We start from the raw sequence: 12,489 nt of genomic DNA, 5'->3' as shown, positions 1-12,489 counted from the left end.
CTCTGCCCTCCTAAATGCCTGATTACATGGTTAGGAAAGGAGCTAAATGTACAGCCAGAAAATGATTTGGTGACTTCTTGTGCCACTACCCTTCTCAGTCTCATGTGCGAAAGTTAAGCTCTTGAGAATCACCTACCTGCATTCCAATCACCGCATAGATAAAGAATAACATCACTATTAGAAGAGCCACATAGGGGAGAGCCTGGAGGGGAAAAAACAGAATATACTGTATCAATTAATCAGATAACTTGGCATGCTGGAGCGAGGCATATTCTACTGGGGCCCTGCTTTATCAAGATAGCCTGAGAACAGTGCCAGTCCAGAATAATTTAAGGTCTGCCATTTATCCATTTGACCACTAGATGTCTCTACTGATCCACTTTTGATTTCACCAGATGCCTCAAATACAGCCATTGTACTATCCAAAACAAGATAGGCCCAATTATGCTTTCACTTACACTGGTATAATTCCACTGATTTGAGTGGAATCACTCCTGTTGTACACCAGTGAAAGTACAATCAGAATTAGGTCCAATCTTTGCTCATCTCCCAAATGTAGAAAACTTATAATTAGCATCGCCTGATATTAGCAGCAAGAGCAAGTGACACTTTTCACTGTGACATTCTGAAGCTGCTTTGAAGTTCAAGGCTTCTTCTGCTATGGCTAATGATATCACAAGCACTGAAAGTGGCATAGGCTACCATTTCCTGTTCTGAGTAAGGTATCAGTGATGGCATTGGATATTAATCAGGTGTCTGTGATGGATCTGATGCTGAAAAGGAAATGCAAAGACCTGACAGCTGCTGCTGGCTTGTAAGTAGGAGACCTGCTTTGTGAGATACTGCATGTCCTCAGCTTCTACTACTTTTAACAGGAATCCAGAGTGCTTAGCACACAGAGGGTCAGACCCTAAAGAAGACACTGACTTCTCACGTTTTTGTTTTTTTAAAGGTATTTATCAGAGATGGGCGTAAGCCATGGAATTTAGATCTCCCTCCTGAGTCTGAACATCTCACACCAGGGGAGTGTTGTGATCTGAGATTTTGGTTGGGTCCATGTTACAGATCTTAGAACCATCTGCAAAATGTGGTTACTGACTCTGGTTTGAATACTGAACATCTTCTCTTTGGGAGTGTTTGGGTCCAGAATTTTGTATTTTTTTGCCCCCGTGTTTCATTAGGGCCCAATCCTGCAGTCCTTATTCAGACAGAGGTGATTTCCACAAGAACTGTTGGATTTGACCATGAGTAAACTAGAACCTTAAAACAGGATTTAAACCTTAGACCTTTTGTATTTACCTTTCAACAATACATCTAACTAAACAAAATGAAATGTAAGGCAGGGATTTCAACAGTATTCTACCAATCCCAATGCCCAAATTAACCCCTGGGTAATTCCAGACCGCAGTGGAGGTAAACCAAACCGGAATTTGGGTCTGTAAATCTGGAGAGAGCCCTTATGGGTCAAATCAAGGTTGTGGACTTGGGCGTAGCTAAGACTGCAGAAGTGGGCCTGGGTAACATCCAGACAGAGACCTAACAGGCCAAGTTCGTAGAGTCTCTTATCACTTTAGAAGAGGCATTAGAATGCTGTCTTCCCTACCCTACTCCTTCAATCTGTCCCACTCCTCTCCTTTTGATTTCCTGCTTACTTCATCCCCCTCTCTTGTTTCGTCTTCCTTTTCCTTGTTCTCTATCCTCCAGGATTCCCTCGCTTCCCTCCGGTTCCACTCTCCTGGCTTTAGACCCCTGCAGTACCTCCTCTCCTTGGTTTCATTGCTCTCTCCTTGCAGTGGTGTAGCGAAGGGGGGGGGGGGCAGTTGCCCCCAGGCACCACACTAGAGGGGCGCCAATTTAGTCCCCCTCTGTTCCCTGTCATCCCTTGACTTGCCTGCTCCTCTTCCACCCACCGCCGCCAGCTTGAGCCTCTTTCCCTCCTCTCCACCCCCAGCCCAACCCTCCTCCATCTCCACCGGTGGGTTAATGCGTGTGAGGGCCCAGCCCCAAACTGCAGGGGGTGGGGGAAGATGCGGAACCACCCTCCCTCTCCCAGGGTCAGGCTTAGCTGTGCGCCAAGTTTGGGGCCCCATCAGGTGATGGCGACGGCGGGTGTGTATGTGCAAATTTTGCCTTTTCCCCCGGGCGCATAACACCCTCACTATGCCTCTGTCTCTTTGTGGTTCCTACTCTCATACCTTGCTCTCCACACACCCGATTTCTTTGTATGCCCATTAGCCATTTTGGTCTCTATTGATGCACCACAATGTGGAAGCTTTGCTGACTGGTTTCCCACAGCCCAACCCCACTCCTCTGATCAACATGCAGCTCCATAAATACAGCACTAACTACAGAAGTGTGTGGGGGGAATGTGAACTCCCAAAGCAGAGGATGAATATCGGTTGTCCTAGATGAATCAGGACACTTCCTGGACATATTTTGAGACTCAGAAAAATGCACAATCCCAGGATAAAAAGCAACACAAAAATTCAGATTTGACATTGAGGCTGGCTGAACAGAGAGCTCCTAGCAATAGCTATTTTAAGCCATTATAGAAACGCACCGCACAGCTCCAGAGGAGCATTAGGAAGAGGAGTTCATATGAGACAGGACGGGATATTAACAACTGAACACTGTAAGGGACAAGGTACTTGCTCACAGTACTCAACAGTACTTTTAGAAGCCACTCACTTTCCCACCAGGGGTGTATGTAGGCTACAGGGTTTTGTTGACAAAAGTGGACTTTTGTTGACAAAACTATACCCATGTCTACACTGCCGCTGAGTTCTGTCAACATAACGTCGATAGAACTCAGCAGTTTTGTCGACATCTGTAAACCTCATTCTACGAGGAATAATGCCTTTTGTTGACAGTTCTGTAGACAGAAGGCGTTATTGCATCTACACTGTCCTTTGTGTCTACACTCTCATGTTGACAAAGTGGCTTGCTTTGTCGACAGAACTGGATGTAGTCTAGATGCTCTTTGTCGACAGACGCTTTGTCGACAGTATCTGTCGACAAAACTTCTGTCGACAAAAGCCTGTAGTCTAGACATACCCCAGGGTACATTCACACTGTAGTGGGAGGTAAGACTACAGCTAAGGTAAACTCTCCCTTGTTAGTTTTAATCGATTAAAAATAGCTGAAGATGTGGAGGCATGGGCTTCTGTGTGGGCTGATCAAGGCTTCCTGAAACCCTGGATACAGACATGTTGCTAGCCCATGTTGAAATCTCTGCTGCTGCAACATCACTGCTATATTTAGCTGTGCTGACTAGATTAAAGTTAGCGTGGGTAGGGTTACCTGAGCTGCAAACATTCTCACTCCTTTTGGCCTGGGGAGGAGAGAACTAATCTCAGAATTGAAAAGAGCTGTTCCTAAGCTGGTTGGGCAGCCAGAATTTGAAAACTTTATTGTGTTTCCTGGGCTAGTAATTACTGGGGTGAGTCAGTCAATCTTCTTCCTTGCCAGAATAATTCCCATTGGAGCTGTTCACACAGCAAGCCAAATTTTACAGTGCCAGAAGTGGTGAGACAGTTATGGATATGAGTTGGTCAGAAAAATGGGGAAAAGCCTTTTATCAGTCCCTAATATAAGCAGGTGTTACTTCGCTGAAGTCAATGGGCATTGTGACCATTTACATCACAGCTGAATTTGGCCCAAGAAGAGGGAAGAGTAAGTTTAAAAGTGTGGCTCTGTTCCTATTCCCATTTAAGCCAGTGGAGGTTTTGTCATTGCCTATATTGGGAGCAGAAAATGATCCTGTGTGGGTATGGGGAAATTAGTGTTGCCAGCTTTCCTAACTAGATGGACTGGACACCATTTGTGGCAAAGGCCCGTCCAGTTGGCAACCCTAGCTGGAATCTGCTTTCTCTTTCAGCTTCTTGTGAATTGCTTAGCTTGTGTGTTAACTCATTTACACACTCGCTGATTCATACATTGCTACATGCTACTATTTTATTCACTTTGACTACATTATCTGACCACTCTACACTTGATATTTAATTTAGACCAACAGTTACACCACTACTATACTTGTCCACACACTTCCTCAGAAGCTGAGCCTGCTAGCACCAGGTCCAATAAGTCTATGCAAACACCTGTGAAATACAAAACCATGCTGGGCTTCTTTTGTAACTGGAACTTGGCTAACCTCAGCAACTGTTTGAAACCACTATTTCAAATGAGGGGCTGTCTCCTTGTTTCTGTCAGAGATGATCATCCTTATGCTCCATGGTCCCTCTCTCTTCACTCAGTCTGTTTACTCCCAGACCTTAGATTGCAGATCTGGCTCAGTTTGGAGTATAACCTTCACTTCCTGCTGTGCAGGTTAATTATCGCACCTTAACTTTATACCTCACCTAATAACTCAAGGTGCTTTATAAACCCTAGACCACTTTATCGCCCACTGAAATGCAGCTACCTCTGGGGCGAAAAAGTAGCTGTTTAAGAGGTCACAGCTATACAACACCACACTTTAGGCCAGAAAGTGCAAATATAGCCCTGTGGAGAGAGGCAGCTTAAATGAGATTTCAGTGGTGCACAGAGCCTTATGCTGGCCCTCTGGATGAGCAAATTTCACCTGAAGCAATAGATACAGAATACCTCTGAAACCGAGGACAGAATTTTAAGTGAGCCATGGTCCAAATGTAATTACCTGAGTTAGAATTTGGCCAGTATAAAGGAATCACTATCCCTTCTCTTTTACAAAGTGCTAGAGATCTTAATGATTATAAAGTAACCAAGGCCTTGGTTTTAGGTCTGGATTGCCTTTCACTTTGGTCTGAAGCAGAGACCAGAGTGTTCCTTGAGCTGCCAAGTGTGCATAAGACCCAAGGAGTTACCTAGGTTGTCTAGGTAGAACTTACCACTGTGCAGGGAGTCTAACATGAGGACCTTGCACCACTGAAGCCCCACTTTAGTGAGGGGCTGGCCTGCTGCATGGAAGAAAATTTTGCCTTTTGTGCTTAAGGCCCCTCCTGTCAGCATGAAAATCTCTTGTGGCAAGGCAAATAAAGAGCATAAATACCTCTTTCCAGGCCTGTCTACTTAGTGATAAGTGAAGGAATACCTGGAAGGACTTGATGAAGGTCCAAAGCAACGTCCGGATGCCCTCCCCACGGCTCAGGAGCTTCACGAGACGCATCACCCGGAAGAGTCGGAAAAAGGTGATTGAGATGCGCGAATTTTCCTCTGCATTCTGGAACCCATTGGCACAGAGGCAGTAGTTATAACAGCAGATGAAAAACAAAGATCCTGGATCACAGACAACACTACCCAGGAAGAGCTCACTGCACTGTTCCCTAGTGTTGCGAAAGCTCTCTCACACTGCCCTAGCCCCAACCGCTCTTGATTGATGCAGGTCTGAATTCCCTTCTCTCCCAAGGCTGTGGTGGCATCCTAAAAGTTCTCTGGATTACACTACTCACTAGTGAAGCTGTGCAGCCTCTCATCAACCACTTCCTTTGGGTTCCTCGCTGCAAGTGCCTGAACTCATGGTCAGGGTCTTAAAGGTAATGGAATAGTTTACTTGACAGTATCTTCCTTAAGAAGCCCTCAATTCCCTCTGGCTAGGTCTACACTACAGATTTTTTGTGCAAAAACGGTCATTTTTGCACAAAAACTCACGGAGGGTCCACAGCTCAAGTGCGTTTTTGCACAAGTAAAAGGACAGAACGGAGGGGTTTTTGTGGTATAGGTATTCCTCCTTCTACGAGGAATAACTCCTTTTTGCAGATGAGTTCTTGCACAAAAAGGTGTGTGTGGATGGGCAACAGAGGTTTTTTACGCAAAAACAGGAAAGAGGAAAAAGCACAGGTGCTCTGGTGGCCATTCTGTGGATCACAATCAGCACTTTTTTTCAAGAGAGCATCCATGAAATCTGGACACTCTCTTGCACAAAAGCGCATTGCTTTTTCAATGCGCTTTTGCAGAGTGGACGCTCTCTTGCGCAAGACGTTTTTGCGGAAGATCTCTTCTGCAAAAAGTTTCTTGCGCAAGAAGCCTGCAGTGTAGACATAGCCTCTGTGATTACACTGATCAAGAAGTCACAATTAGACAGGGGGTGGAAGAGAGGGTGAAGAAAGACAGTTTTCTTTTGGATTTGTCTCTGAAGCTACTACATAATGTGCATCAGTCAGCTGCCCTGGTTAATCTGACACTAAGTATCTATGATACATTTAGCTTGTTCTGCCTGGGGAACTCTGGTAGGTCCTAAGTCTGCTTTCAAGTTTGGTGGTCCCATGTGAGCACAGTACGGGTTGCCACTGAGCCAAGCTCTTAGCATTGCTTGAGTCTTGGAATCAGCCCTCCCATCTCCACAGGGGCCTAGCTGTGTTTTTTGTGCTCTGCACTGTGCACTCACAGTCCTGAGCTCTGGGCCCTTCGTCTTTCTCATGACCCCTCTGTATTTCCCACAGCCTGTGCACAGCCCGGTATTTTTTTTAAACGTTGGCTTGACAGCTGATGCTCAGGCCAGGAGTATTTTTAAATAGCCTCTCTCCTGGCCTCTGCTTTTCTCACTGCTTCAGCCTTGTCACTAATCATTTCCCCCAGGGCCTGCAACCAGCTTTGACATTTTTCATGTTTTATATATATACGTGGGCAACAGCTTCCTGAACAAAAAGGAGTCAGCTGCCTTGCCTCAGCTTGTGTAAGGAACCCAGGTGCCCAGTTCAAGATGAGACAATCACTCTGCTTGGGGGAACTGTGCAGAACAAAGTTACAGGGTTCCAGTTCATTTTGCCCCCAAAACCCATGAAAATACTGTGCTAAATAAAAGAAGCAGGAGTTTCCCTTGGAAGCGCTGTGGGAACATAACCCTGGGCTAAACCGAGAGATAATCTTGTCATCCTCCTACTCACTCTGCCAGAGAAGCACATGGATACCACCCCCTTCCCTGCTGCAAAACCAAGAGCTTGATGCTAAGCACCAAACTACTGAGAGAGTAACCTTTTGGACTCAGAAACAGTGCAGATCACCCCTTCTTAGCTAGTCACCACTATCGAAACCAGGAGAGAACAGATCTTTTGGATTTCCTATTATAGCTCAAAATGAGCAGCATCTGTTGCATTTCTGTTCCTCAGGGAATTACATGAATTTATATTTCTGAGATTACTCAAAAAAAGTCTTGCTTCAAGATGCAGTGGCCCTGTGAATGATGTGTATGTCTGCTTTTTCTTTCCAAACTATTGTTTATAGTCTTTGCTTCCCAAACTGACTCTCTGTTCCAGCATGTGAATTGCAATGGTGTGTGGCTACCTACACGTCAATCGAAAGTCGCAGAGAAACATTGTGCTGTGTCTAGTAGACGAGCACTGGACAGGAGGTGCAGTTTTGCCTGAGGTACCAAGCACTTTAATCATCAGTGACACCTCTGAGAATTAGTGTCTTCATCAAACTTATGGCGTGGGATTCTGGGGACCACCAAACCTGTGGCCAATATGGGATGGTGGTTCCCCACTTGTTGGCAAGACACAGTCTTCAACATCATGCTGTGTGGGTTTTTGCTGCCTGAGGACCCCGATCAGTGATGGAGAGAGTAAGGGGACAAACAACCTGCAGGAATACATTTCAATGAGTGTCCCTCCAAACCCTAACCTCTGCCTGGCCCCCTAATTTAACACTGCAGATAGTCTGTAAGCAAAATTCTCCTCTCATTTACATCAATACAACTTCACTAAAGTAAACGGAGTGTAAATGAGCAGAGAGTTTGGCTCTGTGAGCATTTAAATAGACACGATGCTTGCCTGTCTGCATCCAGGACTACTATTTAAGCAGGCAACTACAAAGACTGTACACCCCTCCCACTCCAGGTAAGTCCTCTGGCCCAATTTCCTCTAATAAACTAAATTCAAAGAAGAGTTAAGGCCCATTATTTAAAACTTTACTGCCATGTGGATAGGGCCTAATTGCATCTATTACAGCAGTGCATGAACTAGAGAATTTTTGCTTATATCTTCCACAGTTGCTATGTTTACTGGAGGGGCTGGACAGTGTAAGAACAAGTGACAACTGCTTGGCCTGTCTGAACAGATTCCTCCTTGCTTGCTACATTTTCATTTTCTAGCAGCTCTCTGATGTGTGTCTGTCTCTCTGACAGACCAGGGAAGTTTTATATAATTGCACACAGAGAATGGCTTTCATAAGCCCCACATGGCATGCTGTTTTAAAATGTAGCCCTCAAAGGCTATGCAGTTTTTGATCATTATTGCTTAGTCTCTTTTTATACAAAAGTGGATCTTAAACTTCACAATAAATCAGCTCGGCTCATCAGCGATTCAGAGCCTCAGACCTTTATAGTAAATTTAAATTTGAAATCACATGGTGAGTCAAGCCAATGTCAAATTGATATAGAAAGGTAGCTGCTAACAAGAAATCTTAACAGTCCTTGTTCTCTCTTGGTAATTCATTAGAAAGTAGGACAGCAATTAACTTGACCAAAGGAAAACTCAGGGTGCATGAGAAATACACGTATGTAGCATAGTCACAGCTCATGTGAACACCAGATTCAAACAAACACAACAACAACACGACAGCTTCATGCAGAGATAACTAGGCTGGGCTTGGAGAAAAAACCCATGATCAGGGGAAGAGAGTAAAGGAGTGTGTTAGGACAACTGTCACAGAAGCTGGGAAGGTGGTCTGTATTTTTGGTCTTACCATAGAGGAAGAGCATTGGGTATGTTCAGCTGGCTTTAAAGAAAGGCAGACAGAAATAAGCTGTAATAAATCTCCAATGAAGAGGCCCAGGCTAACACAGGAGCAACAAAATGGCAGAAGAGGGCAAAAATAGAGGGGAAAGAATGCAAAAGTAGACTGGACTGATTCCCCTATGGATTCAGTGGACCAAATTCAGCCCTGGATAATGTGGATGCAACCCCCAATGAGAGCTGCACACTCTTACAACAGGTCTGAATGTGGCCCAGTGTTTTCTGGGATTCTAGGCATCTTGAGTAGGGAGTAGAGGACTGAATGCTGCTAATACATGTCTAATATCCCTCCCCTCTGGCTCTAGCTAGAACTCAGAAGGAACAACATCTCCCGATATAGCAGCTAACTGACCTCTCCTCCTCAACTCCATGCTACTTCTGCACAGGAAGCAGCCTTCTTCTAATATTTCAGTCTGAACTGCAAACCCATTTAGCCCACACTATCCCAAATCCCTATGACATTCTCTGTATATGTCCTCGTGTCCTAGCATACAGTTCTCAGTGATTACACAGTGGTTATTAAAACAATAGGCTGAGATAATGTAATCACTCACTTGGCAATCCTACAATAGCCATTGCCAGCTGTAGAAAGTGGGATGGTAAAGCTGTCAATTAGCCCACTCCATATCCTCACCTACCCCCACAGACAAAGAACCTCCGGGGAAGTGAGGGATGAACCAATGGAGTCTGGAAGCAGCTGAGTTCCAACTACCCCTAGAGAAACCTAATCACTCTGAACACTGTGCATGACCCTCTTTCTTTATTGACCTTTGAGGCCATTTCCAATGTGGATATTCGTTCTGAAAACCAATGACGGTAGCTAGTGTTCCAGGCTGTACCAGAGAGTATAAGAGAATCCAAACTTTACATAGTCGCTCTCAGATAAATATCAGCATACGCTGCTGGGAGTAGCCTACATCACACGCCCAAGAATGGAAATGTCTTTGAAGTGCTTCTCTGTGGTTACACTAGTGAGAGTGAAATTGGTGCACTGCTTCTTCCCGTGCAGCTGAACTCAGCCAACATGTTATTTGGGACCCCAGTAATAGGCTCCTGTGCTTTCTGCCAATGGAACACACTGAGGACATTGAACTAACCAAATTAGCTTTGTACTTTGTTTTTATGTAAATTGGGGCTGTATTTTTAGATGTCCAGAACATCCAGTGATGCATGCAAATGAGGACAATCAAAAAACTAAAGCTGGCCCTCGCTCCCAGATGCTGTGTTAGGTTACCACATTGCTTTTTCACAGTGGGGTCTCTTTGCTTTTACCCTCCTCTTTCAGATGTTTGCTCTTGTGTTTTCTTTTCAAGTGTTAAACAAGGAAAATTTGGCTGGAACACTGAAGATGGATGTTTGCCCATACATTCAGATGAAGATTTTGTTTTAATGCTGCTCCACAAATTCTTCCTTTCTGACAATGGATATATTTTTTCTTTTGGTCTGTCTTACAAAACATTATTTTGAACTTGAGTTTTTGCTCACAGGAGAGGCCCAATCCTACCAGGTGCTGAGCTCCTGCTAGGAGGTGCTGAGCCCCGCAGGTTCCACTGAAGTCAACAGGAATCCAGGGCATTCAACGCTTCTCAGGTGGCTCTGGAATCTTTCAGGATTACCAATAAGGCCAGGCTGATGACATCAGAAATAGAGTTTTCCTGTGACTGGCTGTCTTAAGAAGCCTTCTAAACGCTGTTAAGTTATTGTTCCTTACTCATAGTTCTGATATCATCAGTATTAGACAAGAATGCGAGGATAACAATAATGTACCAATTAAAACAATTCTATGTGAAAAGATATTTAAGACGTCATGAATGCATCAAAATAGGTAACTGTGAACTGGAGATGGAGTGTCCGCTTGGTACGGCTAAAGAAGCAAAGTATAGCTTGGGTAATCCCTCTCCCATTCCCTTGAGAAACTGCCCTGAATTTTAAGAAAGTGGCAAATATAATTAAAATGTTGTTACTTCCCACAAAAAAGGGCTTGTAGCCCAATGGAAATACTTAGCATCAATGGATTCCCACCTAGTGGTCTCCAGTTAGTCAAGTCTTGCTCTCTTGAAGCTGTAGGCACACAGCACTGTGTGGGTGGATGGGTGTGGGTGGGTCTGAGAGGAGGGGATAGTGAACTGAACTTTCTAAAAGTCTGGTCTTCCATGTTGCTTGCTGAAAAAATTCCCTGATACTTAGAAAATGTTGCAAGAACTTTCATGTGCCACCATTTTCTCACCATTGCTGACGGACTGGTATGCAAGGACCTTGCCTACTAGAGATATCAGTCCCAGACAGATCCATAAGTAGTCGTTTCATTGTGAGCATACCCTGCTGTGTGTGGAACGTGACCCTTTTAAATGAACTTTGTCAACAGATGCTTGGGGGATGGGTGACTTTTAATTCCTGGCTGGTGGAATGTGTCAGTAAAACAGCACAATTTTTTCTACTGTCACCATAATGGATAGCCTCTAAACCAAGCAGGATGGAGCCCACTCACTCCAACGTTCACTATTGCAGGTTTGTTGTTCAGAGGAGACTACCTTTGGCTGCTGCTGATATCCTGCTGTATAGATCCCAGTCCAACTGTAGTTTCTGGAGCAAGAACCTCACATGCTGAAACCACAGACACTGCCAAAATGTGTTCCTATTTCCACTGGGGCAACGCCCTATAGACCAGCAGAGACGTCTGAGATCATGCTGCTGGTGCACGTAAGAGTGAACGTGGATAACTATGTTTCTGAGAGAGCTATTTATAGTTTCCCTGCTAGTCCCATGCATTGCGAAGTGCCATTGGTTTTGGAGTGTAATTAGGAAAGGTTTAGGGCATCTAGTACTTTCGCTGCTTATCCTCAAATAGTGGAAGAACACTGAAGCCACACAGGTTCACAAGGGTTTAAGCAGTGTCAGTACTTCTTAAAGATATGTTTTGAGAAAGTGTACCAAATTACCAATAAGATCGTGACTTTAGCATCTGTTATCTGCTGCCTTCTGTTCACCTGCCCATGCTCTTACCTGCTTTGGCTATTCCAAAGCCGTCTTGTCATTTCAAGACTGGGATTTGAGGCAAGGCGAGCTTTGCTGCAGAGTAATGTGCACATATGACATTTTGGGGCCCAGTCCAGAGGCTGTGCACTGAGCCAAAGGGTATTGTAGAGAGAAAGAACCTAAAGTGTCAATCACAGAAACCTGCACAGTCCTAGGACAGTTTAAAGTGATTGGGAACCTCTGTGTTAAGTATTTTTTAATAGTTTGATCAAGCACAGTAAGCTACATTTACAGCCACAAAGGTTGTAAGGAGTCTTGCAGCCAGGACACTTTGTGTGTGATCACAGAAGAGGCCATGGCTCTAAGCTGCTGTATCATATGCATCCATGGCTACCTATAGTGGTGTTTTTGCATCTAGCTGGCCTGCCAGAGTAATGCTTTTTGATTCCTCTCTGGAATCTTTTGGAAGATACCCTACCTCAATGAGCTAGCTGTTTACCCACAAGTCCCAGTAATCAGCAATTCATAGCTGCAGTGATACTGATAAATAGACCTTTCTTCTAAATAAGTCTAATTTTGGAGAGCTCTTTGTCGTTAGGAATGCTATTAATCTGCTTTGTAATCTTTTCATGGGCCTCAGAAACCACCAAGGCACACAGACTTATATGTATGCCAAACAGTTCAAACCCCTTTTGGGGTATCTGATAATTATTTCTTGCTATCTTAGCTATAGGTGGTAGTACAGCTTGTGTCTGCCACAAGGTCCTGGGTTGGGTCTAAGATGTCCTCTTCTGGGTAGGTAGAG

The 12,489-nt window shown here is 44.5% G+C and overlaps 1 protein-coding gene across 18 annotated transcripts in view; it reads right to left on the bottom strand.

The window, feature by feature from the left end:
* CACNA1C (calcium voltage-gated channel subunit alpha1 C) overlaps positions 1–12,489 on the bottom strand; it is a 696,460-nt gene that overhangs the window by 38,817 nt on the left and 645,154 nt on the right. For 12 of the 18 annotated variants that reach the window (XM_075896653.1, XM_075941259.1, XM_075896633.1 and 9 more), the window contains 3 exons: positions 8,659–8,691; positions 5,069–5,197; positions 137–202 (listed from right to left, as the gene is read on the bottom strand). In XM_075896653.1, coding sequence (XP_075752768.1) covers positions 137–202; positions 5,069–5,197; positions 8,659–8,691 — 228 coding nt within the window. The remainder of the gene's footprint in view (positions 1–136; positions 203–5,068; positions 5,198–8,658; positions 8,692–12,489) is intronic. The other 6 variants (XM_075896550.1, XM_075896542.1, XM_075941274.1 and 3 more) reach the window with 1 other exon arrangement.

The sequence above is a fragment of the Pelodiscus sinensis genome, chromosome 1 (genome assembly GCF_049634645.1).
Source record: "Pelodiscus sinensis isolate JC-2024 chromosome 1, ASM4963464v1, whole genome shotgun sequence".
NCBI classification, from domain to species: domain Eukaryota; kingdom Metazoa; phylum Chordata; order Testudines; family Trionychidae; genus Pelodiscus; species Pelodiscus sinensis.
This window is presented reverse-complemented; position numbering and strand designations above follow the sequence as displayed.